At 47.3% G+C, this 25,639-nt stretch overlaps 1 protein-coding gene across 1 annotated transcript; it reads right to left on the reverse strand.

Annotated features, from left to right (window-relative positions):
• Window positions 1–12,492: 12,492 nt before the first annotated feature.
• Window positions 12,493–15,183, reverse strand: LOC143995876 (E3 ubiquitin/ISG15 ligase TRIM25-like). Its single transcript, XM_077490600.1, has one exon. The coding sequence runs from the start codon at window positions 15,172–15,174 to the stop codon at window positions 13,150–13,152; it is 2,025 nt and encodes a 674-aa protein (XP_077346726.1). The 5' UTR covers window positions 15,175–15,183; the 3' UTR covers window positions 12,493–13,149.
• Window positions 15,184–25,639: the final 10,456 nt, after the last annotated feature.

Consider the following 25,639-nt stretch of genomic DNA (forward strand, 5'->3'; position numbering starts at 1 on the left):
TCTTTTATTATTTTTTTATCCGTAGACTATCACATGCTATTATATTTCAAAAACATAATTTATGCTATGTATATTCTGTTTGAAATTATATTCTCAGTCACAGCCTTTGGAGCACAGAATTCGATTTTGGAGTTCCTCTGCTGGGACAGCAGCAGAAAGGGGGACACTGTGACCCGTTTGGTACCACCACCAGAAATATTCCACCAGACAGAAAACATACATATAGGGGGCACAGGGTGACACATAATGTAGAGAAAAGATTTGTCACACTCCTATAGTATTAACATTTACATTTTGAAGAATGATGTCACATGATCAATAAATATCATTTGAATAATCAAGTCTCCTCGGGTTCTAATTTAGTGCTCCACCCCCCTTGGAAGCGCAACACTGATCATGTGACATCAAAAGAAAAAAGAGAGTAGTGTTGCGCTTCCAAGGGGGGTGGAGCACTAAATTAGAACCCGAGGAGACTTGATTATTCAAATGATATTTATTGATCATGTGACATCAAAAGAAAAAAGAGAGTACTTTCCATGGGTATCAATAAAGTACCAACAGTTGGGAGACCATGCACAGCAACTTCTCCAATGACACATTGCTCAATCATCTTGTCTTCACATACGGGAAGAAGACGATCACAAAGACAGTTGTGTTATCATTTCCAGTCCCTATCAACATAATTGGATATTACTACATACTACTGACTAGGGTTGCATCGGTGCCGATACTAGGAATTTTCACAGTTTCGGGTATCGGAGCATTTTCACGAGTACCGATAGTTGATACCGGAAATTACATCAGCTTGGGAGTGGAATGCCTCCTCCCCTCTGGCCGGTGTTCTGGCATATAGCGTCCGGCCATCGGATACTGTCTGCCCCGTACTGCGCAGGCGCAGTATGGAGCAGAAGGAGCTTCGGAAAATCTCCGAAGATGAATGCCGCCTGCGCCGTGAGTCGAGGTGGTAGCCCCACCATCCAAGTGGACATAGGGCTGCCGATATTAGAGGGCCGCTCGCTGCGCTCGACTCTTTTTAAACTCTATGTCCACTTGGATGGTGGGGCTAGAACCTGGACTCACGGTGCAGGCGCCGTTCATCTTCGGCTATTTTCGGAATCTGTGTGTGCTGTGCATGCGCAGTACACAGCGGACACTATCCAATGGGGGACACAATATGATAGGACACCGGCTGTCTCCTCTGGCCCAGGGCTGTCTTAGGCAGTGCCCAGGTTGGCCCATGCATTATGTGGGTGGAATCTGTAATGTGCCAATCACAGGGCATAGAGAGGAGAGCCAGCAAGGATTGGAGAAGTACAAGTCAAGCACATGTAGCAGAGGTACGATCATGCCCCAATAATAGGGAGGTATTTGGGAGGGTGGGCTCACCCCTGACGCTTGCTAGTAGTCTCTCATCCCCGCATGGCACTAACAGCTCCTACTTCCCACCCCATTCCCTTACTGCTACCATGTGTATAGCTAGCTACTGCAACTTTGGACCTGCAACATTCCATGGTAGGAACAAACTTAAACCAGTAGCTAACTATACACTGGAGATGAAATCTGATTCCCTTATAGCTACAGTGTGTGCTGTGTAGGGAGCTCTGCCTAGTGCACTGCCAGCAGTAACCCCCTTACTGTGTCCTCCACGTGTTGTGCCCCCCTGCCTTCCACTAGCTGTCACTTCTAACCCCCATGTCTCCCAATGACCCTCTTCCATCCCAACTCTATCGCTCCACAGTCCCTATTTAACCCCACTTTTAACTACTCTGCCCTCATTTACCCTTCTACTCCCACCCTGCTCTCACCCACCTCCCAAACCACCCATCTACCTACTCTTCCTAGGCGATGGGTATCGGCGAGTACTTAAAAAAAAAAAAGAGAAAAATTGTATCAGAGCATCCCTACTACTAACATGTTGTGGGCAAACACTGAGTACAAGTACTGATACTTTTTTTTTTAACACCAACTGCAGTGCATAGTAATATCAGAGAATGAAGGTATTGTAAAGTATGTCTGGAGGAACAACCTTACAACAGAGACACAAGGACAGGAGTTGTAGTTCTTTATCTAAAATCAGTCAGACCACTAAAACAAATGACCATCACATTACATAAATTAGTCAGCAATAGCGTTATTTATAAGAAGGATCCAGAAATTTGACAATGGGAAAGAGAAAATCCACCGCTCCAGGCTGATCCACCGAAAAACTGACCACTCTTCCTCCAAACAGATAGGGGTCCCAGGTGCAGGCTAATTGCACTAGCCAAATGGAAAAGAACAGAGGAACTCTGGATAGCCGCACTCCAGATCAAGTAAAGTGAATCGTGCCTTTATTGTTTCCACTAAAAAACCTTCACATCATACAAGTCACAACAGCAAAGGGAAAAAGAATATAGAGCAAAAAATTCTGACACGTTTCACGCTAAAATTAGCGCTTACTATTTTAGCGTGAAACGTGTCAGAATTTTTTGCTCTATATTCTTTTTCCCATTGCTGTTGTGACTTGTATGATGTGAAGGTTTTTTTAGTGGAAACAATAAAGGCACAATTCACTTTACTTGATCCGGAGTGCGGCTATCCAGAGTTCCTCTGTTCTTTTCCATTTAGCGTTATTTATAAGCAATGCATGGCCTGGAGGGTGGAGGTCAGTGATCTGTACATGTTCCCCGAAGGACTGCAGAGCACTTTCAGGCCGAATGGATCCCCTTGGAAAGACAAAGTCATGGGGCACACAGCGTTCCAGTACTGCTTTCAACTTATCAGTAGTTGCAAATGTGCTTAGTCTCTGTGTACTCAGCCAACGTATGGGCATATAATATTGTTGATGAGGCATTTGGCCTCCCTGTAAATAAGACAAGTCAGGAAAGGACCAGCTGAGAGAGATAGTGGCCAGGAGTGTCTCAGTGCTGCCAGATCCCCCCACACTCCTACCTACCTCAGTGGTGCCAGATCCCCTGCACTCCAGTCTACATCAGTACTGTCAGATACCCTGCACTCCTACCTCCCTCGGTGCTGCCAGATCCCCCTGCACTCCTACCTACCTCAGTGCTGCCTGATCCCCCTGCACTCCAGCCTACCTGTAACTCTAACCTCTAATGCCGCGTACACACGAATGGACTTTCCGGCAGAAAGGGTCAGACGGAATCATTCGGTAGGGTCCATGGGTCCCCTACTGTCATCTTTACGATCTCTGCATACCAAGATTTCCTGGGCCCCGCTGGGGCCACAAAAATCACGACTTCCCTTCCTGCTTGATCCTGCGAAGTAGTCGTGGATGCAGGCAGAATAGGAGGGAATGCATAAATCAGTGAGAACTGATTCCACGGGAATAGCAAGCTAGCGGATCCTTTGTTTTTGACACCAAGTTGTCGATTTCTTTGTTGAACCTGGACGTAAACAGATCTATGTCTGCAATCCCCCATTTTGACATATTGAGAGGAAGATATCGGGGTGAAGGAACCATACTCCTGGGAACAACTTCCGGCGACTCAAGTAGTCCACCTGCCAATTTTCTATTTCTAGAATGAAGACCGCCGATAGGCAAAGTACAGTTTACAGTTTTCTGCCCAAGATAGGATATGATTCACCTTTCTCTGGGCCGCACAACTTCTTGTGCCCCCCTAGTGATTAATATAGGCTATTGCTGTGGCATAGTTGGATTGAAACCTGGTAGGTCAATACCATAAACTGAACGTTCAGGCCCTCAGAACTAAGTGCTCTGCCTGAATTTCTAGAATAATAATGGGCAAGGCCATTTCTGATCTGGGCCACTTCCGTGTTAACTGAAGATTTTTGGATATTAACCATAAACTGAGGCTCCGGCATACTCAGCCTACAGCACCTGGTATTTCCTGGTGGTCCATCCGGGTAATAACCAGGCCTGACCCTGCTTATCCTCCAAGATCAGACAAGATAGGGGCACTTTCAGGGTGATGTGGCCATAGGCTTTGGAGTCAGACACATTGGGAATCTCTTGTTCCAAGCCGATAGGATACGGTTATGCTCAGTTTCATTTGAGACTGCTGCAAAAGGAACGGCCTCGAATGAAGTCATCTTTCCCAACAACCTCATGCAAAGTTTAATACAATAATTCATCTTGCTTCGACCACCTAAATAAGTTCCTTTATGGCGCTGATCTTTGCCTAGGGCAAGAATACCCTTTTCTGGGTGTACCTATGATCAGACCCAAGTATTTTAGCCTTCTTCATGGTTTTAAAGATTTCTCCTAGGTTGGGAATCCGACCTAGATATTCCAGGTAGTTGAATGTGGTAACCATACTCTGGTCTAAGCAGGTTGTCCAGGTAAACCATAATCGTTATACCTTGGGCCCTTAATCTGGCTAGAAGATGGGCCAGAACCTTTGTAAACACAAGGTGCAGTAGCTAGACCATAAAACAGAGCTACGCACTGAAAATGAAGATTTTCCACCTTGAAAAGTAGATATTACTAGTGAGCGAGGAAATAGTCGATGTCAAAGATACATACCTCCATATGCCTGACACCAGAAGTTCTCCTCCTTGTGGGATGGAGATAACTGATTGGACTGACTCCATGTGAAAAAAGAGTGGTTTCAGGAATTGAATTTATTTTTTTGAGATCCAGAATGTCCATTAGCATTTAACCAGACCCCAAGCTCTGCTCTTACATGGGGGCCACCATGATCACTTTTTACCAAAAGATTTTCCTAAGGATCCAGAGAAAAATAAGTGTTTCTCTCGAGCATTAGACCGTTTGATCTGAAAAAAAGAAAAGAGTGGAACTCTTGGAACTCCAGTTTGTACCTTGGAGCTATTGAGGAAGTCCCCCATTTGTCTTGACACTCTTCCTGCCAGATCCTTGAGAACTGCAGAAGAATTCCCCCTATTGAGCAAGGGGGAGCGCCTCCTCATAAGGAGGTTTCAGTATCTTGTAGGTTTCCTCCCCGAAGACCTCTTTTGAACCTGATGGCAGAAGCCGTCATGACTGCCTGGAGGCTGATGCCCCTGGCACATAAGAAGGACCTTTAAAATGAAAATACATTTACTCCTTCTCTTAAATGGCAAAAGGGGTACTTTTACCACTATAATTTTTTTGGATGTATTATCAAAAACATCCCCAAATAGCTGATTCACCAAAAAAAGGAAGACAAGCCAGGAGCTTCTGCACGGAGCGAAGGGCACAAGACCTGAAGGATAGAATCTCTCATAGCAACTATTGCAAACATAAAGCTGCCAGATCCTGGGCCTGCTGAGCAGGATAACCTTGAACACCTGTTTAAACTGGTCTTTCAACGATTAAGCAATTACTGTCAGCGCAGGCTGAGACACTCAATATGCCAGAGAAAAAAAGTTTTTTGTTTTTTTTTAAATAGGAATTCCAACTTTTTATCCGTTGGATCCCTAAGCATTTGACTAGTCCGGCAACAATACTCAAACTCTTAATTGCTGGTATACCTTACTTATTAACAGTGTTTATCCTATGGTGAAGGAAATTTATTCACAGAGGATATAAGTGTGAAAACTTTTTAGGAGGGAAAATAATGCTTATCTAGGTGATCCTCTCAGATACAAAAAAAGCTTTTTCAGCAATGAATGGACCGGAAGAGGCATGCACAGCTTGAGGAGGCTTTAGCGAACCCAAACACTCAGTTAAAGGTACATAAATGTGGAGTGGACCATTCAGCAAGAAATTGCATATCAATCTTAAGATTGAAACAGCTGATTCTCCCACATTTGACACCTCAGAAGAGGAATCATCAGCCTCACCATGGTCCACTGAGGGAATTAGTCTTCTTCCACCCCTAGTCCCTCAGTTTGAGGGTCCAGGGTAATGGAAGAGAACCTGTCGCATTTTGACCCACACTGGGATGCGATTAAATTTGCTAAACTTTATTTTACTAAAAAGATATTTTTTCCACAGCCATGATAGATTTTAACACTGCAGCCCCTGTTTTTTTTTTTTTATTTTTTTTTTAAAACAGTTGCAATCATTTCATGGCCCCCGATGCTCACTCTGACCAGCCACCCCCTATCAGGGGAGGATGCCATTTGTAGAGATGAGTAGGCTTTCCAGAGCTTGAGGGAGACCTTTTTAGCTCATTTTTGGGGGGTGTTTAAACCCCCCCTTCTGACCTTAGCCCAATGCACAAAGCAGAGGTATTACCAGAAGAAATCGTATCCACTGCTTGAGCAATAGTCCAACCACTGCCACTAATGCTCAGCCTGATGTAAATAGTAAATGTGTCAAATAGGAAATGCCTGTGTCACCAAAACCTCTTTCATGCTCATCTTTGCAAAATTGTCGGAGAGACATAAGAGCAGTCAGCACAAATGGATTTTCTAAAAAAAAAAAAAAAAAAATTGAAAACACTCCCACGTTGGAGGACGCCAACGCCATGCTAAGCCCCCCCCCCCCCCCCTTCTCATTCAATAATAAAAAAAAGTTTTTGCCACGCAAGCACAGGCCTCCGATCCAACGGGATCAGCTTGTGAGTGAGGAAGGGATGGCGTGGAGAACCTGGAAGCCCCCGCCGAGTAGGGGCAGTGAAAGAAAACAGCATTGCCGGTCGTCTTTAGTTCTCCCTTATACTCAGCGTCATGAAGAGGGGAAGAGTTCAGCCCAGGAAGAAGCAAAACCCCCCCAAACTTACCGGAGGTCTGCCTGCTAGCCGGAGGAAAAAAAATCTGCTGCTTCTGTGACACAGCGTGATCTCTGAGCAAAGCATGAGAAGGTACGTGCTCCATACAGCCCCCAGCGGTGACACTTATTTACTTCAAAGGAGACATTTCATATTGTCATGCCTAAGAAAGTGTAAAAATTCCTTAGAAAACTCCACTTACCTTTCCCGCCGCATGGTTTTCTGTGGTAAAACCAACAGACCCAATCTTCACCCTTCACAGTGGGTTCCGTTAACAAACCTTTCCCCCCCCCCCCCTTGTGCCCACACGCCGCTTCCACCTTGACCACAAAGGTCTCCAGGACTGTCGACAAATCGTCCATAGGCACCGCATTTTTAGCAGGTGAGCCGGTTGCAATAGCAGGGATGTCTGGGGAAGAAGCTCCAGCTTCTGATGCCATGCTGACCCTCACTCGCCTGCCACAACTTAGGGACTTAAGGCAAGGTACACAAAATCCCACCCTCCTAGCTGCTACTGAGGGACCCCTCCCCAGGACTCACCACCCTGACTGACACAGGGAAGAGCGGTCACAAAGTGCCCAGAGTAAAAACCGCGCTGTTCTGAGGTACACAGACCCAGCGCTAGAGGTAAAAATGTGCTGAGGCTACAAGAAAATGGCCGCCGGCCGTCCTAGTAAAAAATCACCAAGAAAATGGCCACCAAACATTCTAGAAAAAACTGACAACACATACACTGCATAAGACTACAGGAAAATGGCCGTGGCCTCAGCAAAATGACGACGGCCTCCCCTCATGTAAAACAGCCCAAGCACCTCACAGTGAAGAAAAAAGGCAGTAAAGAAAAAATGGACTCTAACAGCCAGCGATGCCCCCCGCCAAAGCCCAGAGCCTCCCAGGCCAGGTACATACATCGCACCTCATGCCCAGTTACACAGTGGCCCCTGTAGGGGGAGGAGGGAATGAGGGATAGGGAGAGAGGAAAGGGAGAGTGAGAGACCCCCTAGTCGACCTCCCAGGAAATGCCCAGCTGCTCTATCCTGCTGAGGCAGAGAGAGCCATACTTTCCCCTCTTGTGATTGCTGGACGCATTCCACCACAGACCCATCACCCGAGCAGTACGGGGTGGCTGCTGGCCACGGCACACTGTGAAACGGACAGCAGTAGCCCAGTCATATGTGTGCCCCGGAGCATATAGCTCACCGGGAGCCCCTGGAGCGGAAGGGGCATGTCATGGCCGACCCAGCGCATAGCTAGGGACTGCTCGCGCTCGATGGCTGTTGATTGTAGATCAAAATTATAGAAAAAATGAACAAAATTCCCAGGACCAATGGTCCCCTCAGGCAGCCAGGTCCTTCTCCTACACTGGCTATAACCCCTCAGCCTGCTTCCTGCAGCTGTTTTTTTTTGCCTAGAGGGACCGCCCTCCGGGCGGTGCTGTGCAGTCTTGCTGTTTTTAAATGCGTTACATGTTCTGCCTAGTCCTCTCCTGAAGGTGGCGTGATAACCCTACAGTCAAGAATTAAAGGAGCTGTGTCCTGCGTTAATGAACAAAAGAGAAGAAATTTTTTTTTTTCTCAGTTTAGGCCGATATGTATTCTTCTACATATTTTTGGTAAAGTTATAAATGTATCCCCTATTTTGTAGGTGCTATGTCATTTTATTGTTAATTTTTTTTTTTTTATTAGTGATGGCGGCGATCTGCGATTTTTATCATGATTGCGACATTATGGCGGACACATCGGACACTATTTTGGGACCATTGTCATTTATACAGCGATCAATGCTATGGAAATGCACTTATTACTGTATAAATGAAACTGGCAGGGAAGGGGTTAAACACTAGGGGGCGATCAAGGGGTTAAGTGTGTCCCAGGGAGTGATTCTAACTGTAGGGGGGGATGGGCTCACTAGAACATGACAGAGATCACTGCTCCCGATGAGAGGGAGCAATAGATCTCTCATGTTGCTAGGCAGAACAGGGAAATGCCTTGTCTACATAGGCATCTCCCCGCTCTGCGACACGATCGCTGGCCCTCGGCCGACATCGAGTCCGTGGGCACGGAATACGTGGCGGGTGCGTGCGCCCACAATGCCGCAATTTAAAGGGGACGTACCTGTACGCCTATTTGACCACATGCCGACCAGCACACGGCGATGTACGTCGGCACAATGGCACAGCTGGGCAAAGTGGTTGTAAACCCTTTACAACCACTTTAACCTACAGGTAAGACTAGATTAAGGCTTACCTGTAGGTGCAAGAAATATCTCCTAAACCTTTTAGGTTTGGGAGCTATTTGCAGAAATAGCTGCAGCGATGCCTACGGCACATGCACAGTAGACATCGGGCGCAGGCGCACTGAGCATGCCGCTTCTAACAGCGATCATGCCGTTAGTGGCGGCACCAGCGCGCATGAGCGGGAGTGACGTCATCGCGGCTCCGGCCAGTCACAGCGCCGGAGCCGCAATACCTGGACGTCACTCCAGGATAGATTGCGTCGGAGCAGGCGAACGAGGGTCGCTTCGATCTCAGGTAAGTTATTCATACTAGCTCATTATGCCTTTGCCTTGCATGGTGTATTTTTTATTTTATTTTTTCCCCCCCAGGGCTTTACTTCTTCTTTAAAAGTCAGCAGCCACAGTATTTGTAGCTGCTGACTTATTTTTTTCTGAAGGAGCCTGGAGGTCACGCTTTAAGAATTAACAATTTTATGTATAACTCAGCCAGAAAGTCCCTTCTGTTCCCTAAAGTCCGATTTACACCAGGTTCAGTTGGGTTATGTTGGGCAGATTGTCCAGCACAGTCCCATGCATCACCACCAAGTTGCTTGATCACACCACCAACCTGCCATGGCGTGTGCTGAAATAAAAGCATAGCAGGCCGAACGTTTCTCAACGCAGTGCAGTGCGAGGAAATCCACCAACTTGTGTCCAATAGAACTTTATTGCTATATCACATTGTGAAATTTCAGTTTGTTTAAAAAAAAAAAAAAATAAAAAAAATAAAAATAAAAAACTGTAGTTGTCCCTCACGCCACGCACCAGCTGCTGTGTTTTATCTCGTTGTCTGGCGAGAATCGTCCATAACAATCTCTACCTTCGGGTGCCTCTAATTGTGCTGTTCTCACACTCCATTGGTCTTTCTGGGTAAGCAGTGCATTAGGCTATGGATCCCCAAATCATATATATAATATGTAATTTATATAATTGACATAATTTTTCCTCTGACTATGAGATCATATCTATAATATGACAAACTTATTTTGTAGATGATAATTACTGATTACATGTTTCGTGGAAAAAGCCGCTTACTCAGGAGGAAAGGACCTTGTCAAGATCTACATTCCGGTGCCCCTTGTGTTCACCGGCCCGTTTGAATATTGTGAACAACAATGCACGGCTGTAACTATTGATTGTATATAAAATTGTTTGTATTATTGTCCCCTTCCCATTTTAAATCATGTTTTCCATTCAATAACTTGTTATATTTAATTATATTCTCGCCTAATCCTTGGATACCGAGATAGTCCAATTTTGTCCAATCCCGAATTAATGAATGACTTGTATAGCGCTGCAAATGCGAACTGAATCGCCTCAAGGCGCTTGATCTGACCTGCGTTGATCCTTCTTAAAAGAGGTAGGTCTTGAGTTTTTTTCCTGAAGGCCTGGTGGTTTCCTTCCAAGCGGATGTTCGTGGGTAGAGCGTTCCAGACCAGGGGCGTGTTTGGGGCAGCTCCAGGTATTCCCTTCCATTAGTAACTATTGCGGATGGTGGTACCCACCCCTATTTCTAGATCATTTAGATGGAGGCATACCCTTAAACTGTAATCTCTACCATACAACAGGATTTTCATTTACAGCAATTTCTTCGATAGTTAAAATCACAATAATTATTAGTGTTGAAAATATTTTTATTGAACATTTCAAGTAAAAACAATAAGACAGTAACCGTCATGAGGCAAATACAAGCAGGAACAGTAACAGGACTACATTTGTGAATGGACGGCTAACGACTATCAACCACAGTCGGTCCCGTCGGAAAGTTTGGAAAACAAGGAAAACAGCCTGTTCCCGATCCACAAGGCCACAGTAGGGAAAGAATACTCATGGGTTACTACATGAGACAACGTGTAATTAGTATTACGAAGAAGACAGAAAGAGAGAGAGAAAAGAAAGGGAAGAGAGGAGCAAAAAAAAAGAGGAACAGAGTGTTACAGGAAAAAATGAATATCAAGATGAGATGAGAGGGAAAAGGGGGGAAGGGAAAGGGATACGGGTAGGGGGGGGGGAAGGGTAGGAGAGAGCCCACAGCGTCCCTACGCATTCAATATTTGTTCCATTAAGGTGTCAGAGGAAGAGAAGCGGAGCCAGATCGACCATTGAGATATAAACTTGGTGTAAGTATCATTGTCCAGTGCCAACATCTCCTCCATTCTCATGGTGTCATTCATGATGGATACCCACCGTGACAATGGGGGGGTAGTCGTCGTCTTCCAATAAGCAGGTATCAGCTGCCTAGCAGAGGACATAAAAAAACGAAGCAATCTTTGTCTCTGCGATTTAATAGACCCGGGCAGTATGGAGAGTAATGCAATTTTCGGAGAGATAGGAACCGGAGTATCAGCTAGAAGATTATAACATTCAAAAACCTGTGTCCAGAAGGGGCAGATCCTCTCACAGTCCCACCAGACATGTAGATAGGTGCCGACTGAGGCTTCACAGCGCCAGCAGGTGGCTGGCGTAGACGGGAAGATTTTGTGTAAAGTAGCAGGGTCTCTGTACCATCTGGACAGCAGCTTATAGTTCTTCTCTTGAGAGTAGCAGGAGATGGTCGACTTGTGGGTGAAGTGGAAAGAGGTTTGCCATTCCGGCACAGAGATGTCTTCACCCAAATCCGCAGACCACAGCCTAGTATAAGGTGGGAGCTGATCATGCGCTAAAGTCTGTAGTAAGTTATATAAGGAGGATAGCAGGTGTTTGGGGGTTTCTGGGAGGGAGCACAATACCTCAAAGTTGGTAAGCTTGCGGTGTATTTGAGAGGAGGAGTGTAGGCGTTTGGTAAATGCGGACACCTGTAGGGCCGTGAGCCAATCTCCAGAGTCTGCCAGGGGGACCGGGGTCCCCTGAGAGGGATGTACAAATGTGAAAGCTTGCGGCCACTCCGTACGCCTAAAGGGTCCTAGGGAGGCTGCCCCTGTACTTTGTGGTAAAGCAGGGTGATCAAAGAGGGACGTCAGGGGGCCCGGATCAGAGGAAAGGGTGGTGTTTAGCCCTGTCTTATACCATAATTTCAGAGAGGCCAAGGTCAATGGGGATAAGGATGTCATACTAGAGTAGTCCTGATTGTATCCCCATAGAAGAGCTCGGAGATCCACAGGAGAAAGGTCCTGTTCAACGGCCACCGAGGCCTTGCAAGGAGGACGGGGGAACCACTCTATGATGCGAGTCACAAGAGCAGCCGTGTGGTAAGTCTCAAAGTCAGGGAGGCCTGTTCCCCCCATAGTCTTCGGGAGTGTAAGCAGTTTAAATTTAACTCTGGGGAGGCCCCTGTTCCACATGAATCTGATGGCTAACGAACGCAGGGAGATGAAAAATGATTTGGGGACTTGGATGGGGATGGTTTGAAATAAATACCACAATAATTATTATATGAAATATGACTTTTTTTTATTAATAATAAACAGCACTGTTATATTTCAGGAATCTACAACATTTTATAATGCTTCCGTATTATTATGAATCATTAAAAAAAAAAATCATAAAAAAAAAAAAAAAATCATTATAAAATAAGATATTAAATAGAATAATTCTAGAACTTTGTTTTATATTTCATTTTATAATTTAAAAAAAAAAAAAAAAAAACCTCTTTGTAACTAAGTGACATTATATATGATTTATTCCATAGAATAAATAATACAAGGATTTCAAACACATTTCTGAATGAAGGAAGGTTAGAATAATAAGCCGTCATTGTGAGGTTTAGAATAGAAATGATTTTTCTATACAAATGTGCGGTTCTGTGTGAGGGGTTATTTAGAGTAGACTGTGAGCAGCTAGAAAAATACAAACCCGACAGGGGTTCTACTCCTGCTTTATTTTAGCATAGAAAAACATTTTTATTGGTCCGTGTTGACGTCGGAGTTTTCTCCTCACTTCCTGTCTGGTAAATTGTTGTCAGCCGGACAGGAAGTGGAAGGAAACTTTTCTGGCAGAGCCCTCGATAGCAGTAAAACCTAACTAAGGGTCCTTCCACACGCCATCCAAAACCCCAAAAAATAAATAAAAAATATTTTGGCTATAGATACGCTGTAAAAGAGGCAGGCTCCAAAGCTCTCATCCCAATACTGACTACATTATCTTGTGTTTCAAGATGCTTGCTTGTTCCTGGTCAGTGATAAACTAGGTAGTGAAGTGAGGTTTGAGATAAGGATGATGACCCCCGAAATTAGTAATGTTGTCCATTACTTCCTCCTACCGGCTATTGCACCAATCAGATTCTCTGACCTGTGATGTCACCAGTCTCTGGGCAGATTTCTCACCTATGGTTTCCCTCGGATATCTTTATACAACCTTCATTCCCCCCTATATACAACCCAGCATGGAGGGGCTCGGTGAAGGTGGCAGTGAAGGTGTGGAGGTGTCGGATCGGGTCACACAATTCATAAAAGGAGATCCGCCCGGCCTCATAATCCAGATCTATCCTGACTCTGTTACTGGAGATATGGCTTGGTAATATGATCTCCTCCCTGCCGTGTATCACTGAGTATTGATTACCCCACCCCCTCTCCAAACACCAAGACTTCCTATTACATCCAATCTCTGACTGACCTCCTCTCCGGTCTATACTTGGGTAACACATCCCGACTTTCCAGTACAATGACCCTCCGACATCCACTTCCCAGTAATGTCTCCCTAAGGAGAACCTCTGACTGCTTAACACCTGAGGACCTTGAAATCTCGCTGGTGTTTCTGGACGATTCTGATGTGACGATGAGAAGGATGCAGTTTTCCTGTCATCTGATATATGTAGATCGTTACCAGCTGTCCTTACATCCAGTAATATGTCTGTAACCCCCGACACCTCCCACGTTTGCTGTACAGCCTCAATATTGGGTTCTCCAGCTTGGTGGCGTGAATGTTGTATGGTGGGGTAGGGTTGGGGACGTCTCTTGGATGGTTGTATGGTGGAGGAGGGTTGGGGACATCTCATGGATGGTTGTATGGTGGGGGAGGGTTGGGGACGTCTCTTGGATGGTTGTATGGCGGAGGAGGGTTGGGGACATCTCCTGGATGGTTGTATGGTGAAGGAGGGTTGGGGACATCTCCTGGATGGTTGTATGGTGGGGAAGGGTTGGAGACATCTCTTGGATGGTTGTATGGTGGGGGAAGGTTGGGGATGTCTCCTGCATAGTTGTATGGTGGGGGAGGGTTGTGGACATCTCCTGGATGGTTCAGCATTGTGGTGATCTTTTCCCTTTCTCCTAGAATGTGGATAGACCTCTGTGTCTGTACATTTCTGTACATTTACTCCAGACATGATATCAGATAAACCTGTGTGTAATGTGTGTGAGATCCCCGCCACATCCAGATCCCCTCCATCATGGAGGAGGTTATCATGTCTCTCTCTGTCCTCATCATCTCCATCCTCAGTATCACACAAGTCACATAGGTTTGATTCCTGTAGGACAGTCAGTGTATCCGTCATGCTACACAGCTCCTCAATGTAATGCATCTTTCTGTACAGCTCTTTCTTCTTTATTTCCAGCTGTTGGATCATATCAGACAGTGGTAGAGAGACCCGCTCTGCCTGCCCGGAGAGGTCACTCAGGACTCTCTTCTCCAGGTCTTCCAGACGTCTCCTGAGGTCTATGAACAGGGCAGTGACTCTCTCCGTTTCATCATCTGCTTTTCCTTGTACTTTCCTCCTGCATTCCTGCAGACTTTGGACTCTTTTGTCCATCTCCTCTCTCTTTGTCATCAGTTTCTGCAGAAAATTCCTCAGTTTTTTCTTCTTCATCTCAGAGGCCTCATCCAGAGTCTCCACCTGGTGTCCCCAATGTTCTCCAGTCAAACTGCAGGATGCACAGATACAGGTGGCATCCTCAGTGCAGTAATACTTCAGTAGTTCCCTATGGACGGAGCATTTCCTGTTCTCCAGGGAAGTGGTGGGGTCACATAAGACGTGTTCTGGTGACTTGCTGTGGACTCTCAGGTGATCGTCACACAGATATGCTTCACACATCAGACAGGATTTCACAGCAGGTACAGGAGTGTGAATACAGTAAGTACAGAAGACCCCAGACTTCTCCTGATCTGGCTGAGCAGACAGGAAATTCTCCACTATGTTACGCAGTGTTATGTTCCTCCGGAGTGCAGACCGATCCTGGAACTCTTCTCTACATTCAGGACAGGAATAACCTCCAGACCCCTCCTGTGTATCCAACACACGTCCAATACAGTCCCGGCAGAAGTCGTGTCCACATTTTAGGGTTACAGGATCTGTATAAATTTCCAGACAGATGGAACATTCCAGCTCCTTCCTCAGATCAGCAGAAGCCATCACTGAAAGCAGAAGAGAGAAAATAAATTGAAATACTCTTATACTCTACAAAGTAGCTGAATTCCTGGAGTTCAGCTTTAATAAGTGTGTCAGATAACTTGAGGTTAAGTCCAATGGGGTGCATGCCACCTTGTGGACTTCTTTCTGTTATTTACAACCAAGGCTGGCCAGAGCAAAATTTCTTTACTGCAACCCAAGAAATTCACTTGACTCCCGCTGTACCATTGCGTTCTCCTGGTGGGGGAGCAGGGAAAGCCGCCCCTGCTGAGAGAACACATTGTATCCAAGTTAATGCCACTAGCAATAATCATTCAGCCTACCCATACACTGTTCAAATCTCTATGGCTGGCATAATAGTTTTACTGAACTCCAAGAGTACAGTTATCGCTAAACTCCCGGTGCTCTGATGGAAGAGAAGTTGTCTTCTCATATAGCAGTGACACAGAAAGGATTTGTGTTCTCAGTCAGAATACTTCCCTTCCTGTACTGAGGAGATGTATTGTAAAAATTGTAGAAGAGCCATCACCACACCAAGGATTCTTCAAAAGGGTCCAAAGCTATGGTCACACGGTACACACAAGGCAACATTTCGGAGCCACACAGGGCCCCTTCGTCAGGCAAGTGACAATGGGCCCTGCATGGCTCCAAAACATTGCCGTATGTGTACCGTGTGGCCATGTGAATAAAGCTTTTGGACCCTTTTGAGAAATCCTTGGTGTGCTGATGACATTTCTACACTTTGATTTGTCTACGGCAGGGTTTCTCAACTCCAGTCCTCCAAGGTGCCCCAACAGGTCATGTTTTCCCTTCAGATGAAATGGCTGTGGTAATTACTAAGGCAGGGAAACTGATCAAATCCCCTGCGCAAAATAATGGAAATCCTGAAAACATGACCCGTTGGGGCGCCTTGAGGACTGGAGTTGAGAAACACTGGTCTACGGTTTTCAGTCGGTGGTCATTACAGCACCCATAATTTCTACAGGAACGTGTGCATGGAGAATATTATGTTTGGTATAGTATGGGGATCAGAACCCACTAAGCACCCCATCCTAATCTCCATTATGAGTTATGGCAGTGAGGGGAGTCATTTCCACACTGTACTTTATGTAAAAACACAATAGTAGACTAGAGGTCCTTGGATCAGGATGAGGTTTTAGACAAGGATGAGGTTTGAGACAAGCATGGGCTTGAGGTGAAGTCAATTCATTGGACGTTTGTGGAAACTACAATCTGAGGTGGACATTTGCTTGCTGCCATAGCAACCAACAATTGATAATCAATATCCCACTAGCAAAGATCATAGGGCTCGATTCAACCCCTGATTGTGACCTGAGATCTAGCCATTTGCAGTTGGGATAAATGGCAAACGAATGCAATAACTCACTGCCATAGCAACACAATAACCAATCGTGCCATTATTGGCCTTCTAAGTCACCTGGTGAAAGTTTGAACAGCCAATAATTGGAGTTTTCTAAAGTGAAACCACCCCCCCCCCCCCCCATAGAAAAAATGGTATATAGCTTATATATGAGCTGTATTGGCTACGTTACAGTGAATTGCACTGTACTAAGCTACATAGTGTGTACCGTAGACCTACCCCCATATTCATTGTACTGTACTGCACAGCATTACTGTGGCTTGCATTGTTGGTGGGTTGCATATTATTGTGTACTACCCTTTGTGTTCTTTTTAGCTCCTGCTCCCACCTACTTGCATGTATTCAGGTGTTTTTTTTTTTTGTTTTTTTTCAATTTTTTTTTTTTTTTTTTACAGGTGAAGCACAAACTTTATTTTTTAATATTTTAGGGTTGGTGTTTGAGGATGTTCAGGAATCAGTTTTATCTGGTGTTGAGGAAGAGAGCACCGAGTAATCTCTAGACCAGGGATATGCAATTAGCGGACCTCCAGCTGTTGCAGAACTACAAGTCCCATGAGGCATAGCAAGACTCTGACAGCCACAAGCATGAACCCCAAGGCAGAGGCACTTGTAGTTTTGCAACAGCTGGAGGTCCACTAATTGCATATCCCTACACTAGCCAGCGAGTTTCTGTCCACAAGAGAATCTGGTTTGCTTCCTACAAGGCAGCCGGGCGCCTCGTGCCCCATTAATGGCCGGATATATGGCATCGTAGTGGTATTTGTCTGACTGCTCCTACATTATGTGTGCTTTTAGAAGGGAGTCCAGTGCTGAAGAGACAGTCTGAGAGCTCCGTTGATGGGGTGGTTTGACCTTTTCCGTTGGCCATGTTCCCTGAACTGTCAAGGATTGAAAGACCCCCTCCCCAGCCTGACAGACTATGTCTGGAAGGTTCTTACAACAGACACATAAGAAGATAAAATCTTCCCTCTGTTAGCCCTTGTACACACGATCGGAGATTCCGACAACCAAATCCGTCGGATTTTGTCCGAAACTGTTGTATAAACACGGTTGGACGAAGTTGTCGGAAAATCCGATCGTTCAGAACGCGATGACGTTATTTCATTACGACGGGACTATGTTCAGGCTAGTAGCCAATAGCTTTGATGTAGGAATTTGATCTGAGCATGCGTGGCACTTTGTCCGATCGGAATTCTCTACACATGATCGGAGTATGTCCGATCAGAGCATTTTGTCGGAAAATATTTCCGGCAAGTTGGAAAATTTGGTCCAACAGAAACAGTCTGATGCAAACCACACACAGTCGGAATATCCGACAAAACGCTCCGATCGGACACATTCCGTCGGAATCTCCGACCGTGTGTACAAGGGCTTAGAGTTGAAGTGGAGATCCACAAGGAGAAGAACTTTCATGTTTGGTAGGATAGGAGAATGGGTAGATCCAGTGAAAGAGACAGCTTTTTCCATGCTAATCAAGAATACAGTGGGGACGGAAAGTATTCAGACCCCTTTAAATGATTTTAGAAAATGTCTGCAATATAACAAAGAGTGAAAAGTTTAAGTTCATTTTTCCCCTCATTAATGTACACACAGCCCCCCATAGTGACAGAAAAACACAGAATTGTTGACATTTTTTGTAGATTTATTAAAAAAAGAAAAACTGAAATATCACACGGTCCTCAGTATTCAGACCCTTTGCTCAGTATTTAGTAGAAGCCCCTTTTGATCTAATACAGCCATGAGTCTTTTTGGGAAAGATGCAACAAGTTTCTCACACCTGGATTTGGAGATCCTCGGCCATTCCTCCTCCCTGCAGATCCTCTCCAGTTCTATCGGGTTGGATGGTAAACGTTGGTGGGCGGCCATTTTTAGGTCTCTCCAGAGATGCTCAGTTGGGTTTGAGTCAGGGTTCTGACTCGGCCATTGAAGAACAGTCACGGAGCTGTTGTGAAGCCACTTCTTCGTTATTTAAGCTGTGTGCTTAGGTTCATTGTCTTGTTTGAAGGTAAACCTTCAGCCCAGTCTGAGGTCCTGAGCACTCTGGAGAACATTTTCGTCCAGGATATCCCTTCACTTGGCCGCATTCATCTTTCCCTCGATTGCAACCAGTCGTCCTGTCCCTGCAGCTGAAAAACACCCTCACAGCATGATACTGCCACCACCATGCTTCACTGTTGGGGCTTTATTGGATAGGGGATGAGCAGTGTCTGGTTTTCTCCACACATACCGCTTAGAATTAAGGCCAAAAAGTTCTATCTTGGTCTCATCAGACCAGAGAATCTTATTTCTCACCATCTTGGAGTCCATCAGGTGTTTTTTTTAGCAAATTCCACGCGGGCTTTCATGTGTCTTGCACTGAGGAGAGGCTTCCGTCAGGCCACTCTGCCATAAAGCCCTGACTGGTAGAGGGCTACAGTGATGGTTGACTTTCTACAACTTTCTCCCATCTCCCGTTTGCATCTCTGGAGCTCAGCCACAGTGATCTTTGGGTTCTTCTTTACCTCTCTCACCAAGGCTCTTCTCCCCCCGATAGCTCAGTTTGGCCAGATGGCCAGCTCTAGGAAGGGTTCTGGTCTTCCCAAACGTCTTCCATTTAAGGATTATGGAGGCCACTGTGACTCCAAGTGCAGCAGAATTTTTTTTGTAACCTTGGCCAGATCTGTGCCTTGCCACAATTCTGTGTCTGAGCTCTTCAGGCAGTTGCTGTGACCTCATGATTCTCATTTGCTCTGACATGCACTGCGAGCTGTAAGGTCTTATATAGACAGGTGTGTGGCTTTCCTAATCAAGTCCAATCAGTATAACCCAAACACAGCTGGACTCAAATGAAGGCGTAGAACCATCTCAGGGACGATCAGAAGAAATGGACAGCACCTGAGTTAAATATATGAGTGTCACAGCAAAGGGTCTGAATACTTAGGACCATGTGATATTTCAGTTTTTCTTTTTTAACCACTTTGCGCCGGGTGGACGTTCTGGGACGGCCTCGACTTTCTGAATGATGCCTGAGGTTACAGACATCATTCAGATATCGGCATTTTCAGTCGGCAATTCCCTGCACCATAAGAATGATCATACCGGCTTTTCTGCCGCTTGATCGTTCTTATGGGCGGCGGGAGGGGACGCCCCCCCCCCTCCGGTGCTTCTTCTACCAACTCACCGCTTCCATCGGTGAGTCGGACACAGGATCCGCTGACCCCCGGATAATGATCATAGAGATTTCCGGTGGACCAGATGGTCGCCGGAGTCTCCATGATCGTTCGGAGGCCAGGCGCGATGTTATGACGTCATGCCCGGCCTCTGCATTCAAATAACGGCGCCGCCTCGGCTGGGAAGCCGTGATCGTTTTTTTATTTTTTATTTTAGGCTTCCAAGCCTAGAGGTGAGATATGGGGTCTTATTGACCCCCAGATCTCACTTGAAATAGGTCAGATCGTGCCATATTCCTATTACAAGGGATGTTTACATTCCTTGTAATAGGAATAAAAGTAATCAAATACATTTTTTTAGTTTGACACTTTAAATTATTATTTTTTTATTGTTATTTTTACTTTATTTTTATTTTTTTAAAGTGCCCCTGTCCCCGTGAGCTTGTACGCAGAAGCGAACGCATATGTAAGTCCCGCCCACATATGAAAACAGTGTGAAAACCACACATGTGAGGTATCGCCAATGTCCCGCCATTGGATCAGTGTGTCGTCTGCCACAGGAGGCGGGACATTGCGGCCCGTGCAATTCAGCTCCGTCACACAAGGAGATTGCCGCTTTGTGGGAGGGAGGAGAGAGGACCGGGGCGAGACAGGAAGACGCCCCCTCAATGGGCCCCACCCTACATTTTTGGCAGTTTTCGGCCACCAAAATTTCGGTGCATCTCTAGAGAGGCAAAGCAATAAAACTGGTAATGGTCCTATGACTCTGCTAAGCAAAGAAATCACTTATGAGTGGGCATAAATGGGAACATGCAGCTGGGCATATTGGATATATCCACCGATGCCATGCGTTCTCCTTCTCTCTGAGGAGGCAATTACTGACCTTGTAAATTACATAACAAAATTTTTAGATAGATTTGGAGATAGACTGACAGATTGGGGTAAGGTATTCCAGAGGGTGGGAGAGGCTCAGGAGAAGTGCTGGAGGCCGATATGGGAGGAGGTGATCAGGGAGCTAGAGAGCAGGAGGTCTTGGGAGAAACAAAGAACAATTAGGTCGGTATTTTGAGACTAGGCTAGCGATGTAGCTGAGGGCAGAGTTGTGGATGGCTTTCACATATTGTTATTATTTTGCATTCGAGACGTATGGCGAGTGGCAGCCAATGGAGGGATTGGCAAAGAGGAGTAGCAGACCCTGATCAGTTTGTAAGGTGGATGAGTCTGGCAGCAACATTCATGGTGGACTGAAGGGGGGCCAGACTATGTAGAGGTGAGCCAATGAGGAGGACATTGCAGTAGTCAAGGCAAAAAGATGACCAGGGAGTGAATCGGGAGCTTTGTGGTTTCATTGGTTAGAAAGGGACGTAGATTAGAGATGTTGCGGAGGTTGAGGCGGCAAGCTTTGGAAAGTGATTGGATGTGGGCCCGAAATTAGACTTTAGAGTCCAGGATAACACCTAGAACCTTGGCATATGGGGACGGGTGGATGGTTGCACCATTGCTCTTGACCAGGGAAAGATCAAGACCCGATCTGGACCCGATCAGGGGAAGAGGCGTGTGGGGGAGGAAATATTATGAGCTTGGTTATGGACAAGTTGAGCTTGGGGAAGTGGTGTGACATCCATATAAGATATGTCTGTTAGTAAGTTAGTGATGAGTGAGGAGACTGACGGAGTAAGTTGGGGGGGGTGGAGATATAGATTTGGGTGTCGTCAGTGTACAAATGATATTGAAAGCCGTGGGAGGCTATCAGCTGACCCAGGGAAGAGGTGTAGATTGAAAATAAAAGAGGTTCAAGAACAGAACCTTGGGGGGGGGGGGGGGGGGGGGCCGATGGAGAAGGGAAGAGGAGAGGAGGAAGTAGATTTGTAAGTGACACTGAAGGTGTGTTGGGATAGGTAGGATGAGAGCCACTGAAGAGCACAGTCACAGGGAACAAGGGAGTAAAGTTATTTGAGAAGGAGGGGGGGGGGGGGTGGTCAACCGTATCAAAGGCATCTGAAAGGTCCGGGAGTAAATAAGTGTCCGTTGGTTTTTGCGGTTAGTAGGTCATTAGTAGTGATCCCACAGGTCAGGGATGTCTGTGATCCAGAGAGATGCAAACTTCAAACAGACTTCACCCCCTCTTAGGAGTGAGGGTGCCCATTCACTCACCTCTGATTCAGCATTCTCTAGGACCGGTAATATTGGGTTTCCGAATTGGTTGAAAAAAAGTGAGTAGGAGAAGAGCTTAGGTGTTTCTGAGTTATGGACAAAGATGACTAAGTTAGGCCTGTCAACTGTCCAAGAAGTTGTGACATGGGGGGGGGGGGGGGGGCAGAGAACTCTGCAGGTCTATTCCAGGTATGCAACAAGCGGTCTACTTGACAAAAGCAATCGGATGATGAGACCGGTGTTAAGACCAGTTCCTGCTCCTTTGCAAGGGATGCATCATCGCTCTGAGTTTGAGTGTGGGTCTCCAGGAGAATTGGCTCCCTTTCTCCTGGTCTCTGCCATAGCTACAAGTGAGGGTATTCCCTTGCGGGGTACTCAGAGTAGAGTGTTGGAAATAGGATAAGTATGTCTGGTCTGGGTACGCGGTAACCAAGGTGTAGACTGTCCTTCAGTCAATTCTTGTGGTGAAAGGGTTGGAGGAAGCACCCCATGTGGCGGTTGTACCTGGCCGGGAATTGGTATTACTTTATGGGCTATGACCTCAAGTTAATTACGGGGTCAGTTGAATGTCTGTGTAAGGGAACTGTGCGCCCGGCGCGCATGGGACTAAAAGAACCAGCAGAGATCGCCAAGCGTGCGCGGCTATGCGCGGCCTGCAGGAGCACGCTCTAGCACTAGTTGGCGCCAGTTAGCCTATTTAAGTGCCGACTGGTCTTTCAGCTTAGTTCTCGTTACTCTGAAATCTGCACGGTCTGTCTGATTACCTATTGCTGACCTTGGCTCCCTGCTCTGAACTCTGCTATACCTGATCTCTGGTTCCTGATCCCAGCTTGCCATTTGACCCGTCTCTGCCTGATGTTCCGGTACCCTGCTGCCCGCCTGTTGACGAACCCGGCTTCCCATCTGACCAGTCTCTGCCTGATGTTCCGGTACCCTGCTGCCCGCCTGTTGACGAACCCGGCTTCCCATCTGACCAGTCTCTGCCTGATGTTCCGGTACCCTGCTGCCCGCCTGTTGACGAACCCAGCTATTCCTGTGACCTTTCTTAGGTGCCCTGCTCGGGCTCAGCGTTACTGCCCGAGTGTTTGCCACCACGGTCCTGCTACCAGCTGCGACTTCCTGCTCCGCAACCACAGTCCTGTGACCAGCTGCGACTTCCTGCTCTGCAACCACAGTCCTGCGACCATCTGCGACTTCCTGCTCTGCAACCACAGTCCTGCTACCATCTGCGATTTCCTGCTCTGCAACCACAATACTGCTACCAGCTGCGACTTCCTGCTCTGCAACCACAGTCCTGCTACCATCTGCGACTTCCTGCTCTGCAACCACAATACTGCTACCAGCTGCGACTTCCTGCTCTGCAACCACAATCCTGCTACCAGCTGCGACTTCCTGCTCTGCAACCACAATACTGCTACCAGCTGCGACTTCCTGCTCCGCAACCACAGTCCTGCTACCAGCTGCGACTTCCTGCTCCGCAACCACAGTCCTGCGACCAGCTGCGACTTCCTGCTCCGCAACCACAGTCCTGCTACCAGCTGCGACTTCCTGCTCCGCAACCACAGTCCTGCGACCAGCTGCGACTTCCTGCTCCGCAACCACAGTCCTGCGACCAGCTGCGACTTCCTGCTCCGCAACCACAGTCCTGTGACCAGCTGCGACTTCCTGCTCCGCAACCACAGTCCTGTGACCAGCTGCGACTTCCTGCTCCGCAACCACAGTCCTGTGACCAGCTGCGACTTCCTGCTCTGCAACCACAGTCCTGCTACCATCTGCGATTTCCTGCTCTGCAACCACAATACTGCTACCAGCTGCGACTTCCTGCTCTGCAACCACAGTCCTGCTACCATCTGCGACTTCCTGCTCTGCAACCACAATACTGCTACCAGCTGCGACTTCCTGCTCTGCAACCACAGTCCTGCTACCAGCTGCGACTTCCTGCTCCGCAACCACAGTCCTGCTACCAGCTGCGACTTCCTGCTCCGCAACCACAGTCCTGCGACCAGCTGCGACTTCCTGCTCCGCAACCACAGTCCTGCTACCAGCTGCGACTTCCTGCTCCGCAACCACAGTCCTGCGACCAGCTGCGACTTCCTGCTCCGCAACCACAGTCCTGCGACTTCCTGCTCCGCAACCACAGTCCTGTGACCAGCTGCGACTTCCTGCTCTGCAACCACAGTCCTGCGACCAGCTGTGACTTCCTGCTCTGCAACCACAATCCTGCTACCAGCTGCGACTTCCTGCTCTGCAACCACAATCCTGCTACCAGCTGCGACTTCCTGCTCTGCAACCACAGTCCTGCTACCAGCTGCGACTTCCTGCTCTGCAACCACAGTCCTGCTACCAGCTGCGTCTTCCTGCTCCGCAACCACAGTCCTGCTACCAGCTGCGACTTCCTGCTCCACAACCACAGTCCCGCGACCAGCTGCGACTTCCTGCTCCGCAACCACAGTCCCGCAACCAGCTGCGACTTCCTGCTCCACAACCACAGTCCCGCGACCAGCTGCGTCTTCCTGCTCCGCAACCACAGTCCCGCAACCAGCTGCGACTTCCTGCTCCACAACCACAGTCCCGCGACCAGCTGCGACTTCCTGCTCCGCAACCACAGTCCTGCTACCAGCTGCGACTTCCTGCTCTGCAACCACAGTCCTGCTACCAGCTGCGACTTCCTGGTCTGCAACCACAATCCTGATACCAGCTGTGACTTCCTGTTTCAGGATTCCGGGCTTCCATCTGCAGGCACTCGTGTGCCTCCTGTCCCTTGGCTCCTCCTGTTTCACTCTCAGCGGGACCTGGGCTGGAGATAAAAGAGAGGCCGACCTCGTCATTTCAGTCTTCCCTCAGGTACGCGACAGCCTGTCTCGCACTGATGGTGGAGACAGGCCTCCTGGACACAGACTATACGGTTTGGTTCTAGATGCTCACTGTGTAACCGTGACCGGCATGGTATTTGTATGTTGAAGGTTGTTATACTAAGATGTTCAATAAAGCTGTGGTCTTGCCCTACTTCCAACTTAAAGTGGTCTAGACCTCTTTTTTTTTTTGGGGGGGGCGGGGGGGTGCAAGGTTTTGTTGTGGTTTAAATAAGTGGGGGGGTTAAGACAAGACTAAGCTTCTCAGCAGTCACGAAGGCCCCTTGACCCGTCCCGCCCTAAGGAAAGGGAGCCATGACTGCTGGATGCTTGGCAACCAAGCGGGGGTCATCAACCTAATCAGGGAGTTGGAGTGGCTCCGTTGGGATTGGCTACAATGGAACGAGGTGACTGGGTGGAGCCGGAACTCTAGAAAAGGCTACGCAGAGGCACGTCCCACGACCTTCAAGAGAAGTTGACGTCACAGGAGTACCTTTAAGTACTGTTGGCGGAAGTTGACTTAACATGTGCTACCAGCGGTGTGACGAACATCCAGTCCTCCACCCGAGACAGAGCGGGTGAATTGTAGCGCCAAGTTTGAGAAGCTTACACCGTGCCGTGAAAACCTTCCGAATAGAGTCCAATCTACGCAGTAAGAGTCAAAAAGGTACAGGGTGCCCCGGTCTTAGCAGTTCTTAATACTGGACTGAATATGAAGTCCAGGCTTCACCCATCTTGGTGGTCATATCATGGAAGGGGGTCTTTAGGTTCCATAGCCTTCGGGGCGCAATACAGAGGACTTGATCCATCGCTATCTCAATGTGGTCTTCCAATTGCCAAGGTGAGTGCCTCACGCAGGATCCAACCCCCAATGCAGCATTGTAGGCCATCCCCACAGCATGGAGTTCCGGTGCCGTTCCCAAGTTTGCTCT

The sequence above is a fragment of the Lithobates pipiens genome, unplaced genomic scaffold, assembly GCF_037356315.1.
Source record: "Lithobates pipiens isolate NorthernLeopardFrog02 unplaced genomic scaffold, aLitPip1_a1.2 Scaffold_19, whole genome shotgun sequence".
Taxonomy (NCBI): Eukaryota; Metazoa; Chordata; class Amphibia; order Anura; family Ranidae; genus Lithobates; species Lithobates pipiens.

Excerpts from the sequence above, each read along its gene's own strand:
- LOC143995876 (XM_077490600.1), bottom strand. The coding sequence starts at position 15,174 with ATGGCTTCTGCTGATCTGAGGAAGGAGCTGGAATGTTCCATCTGTCTG.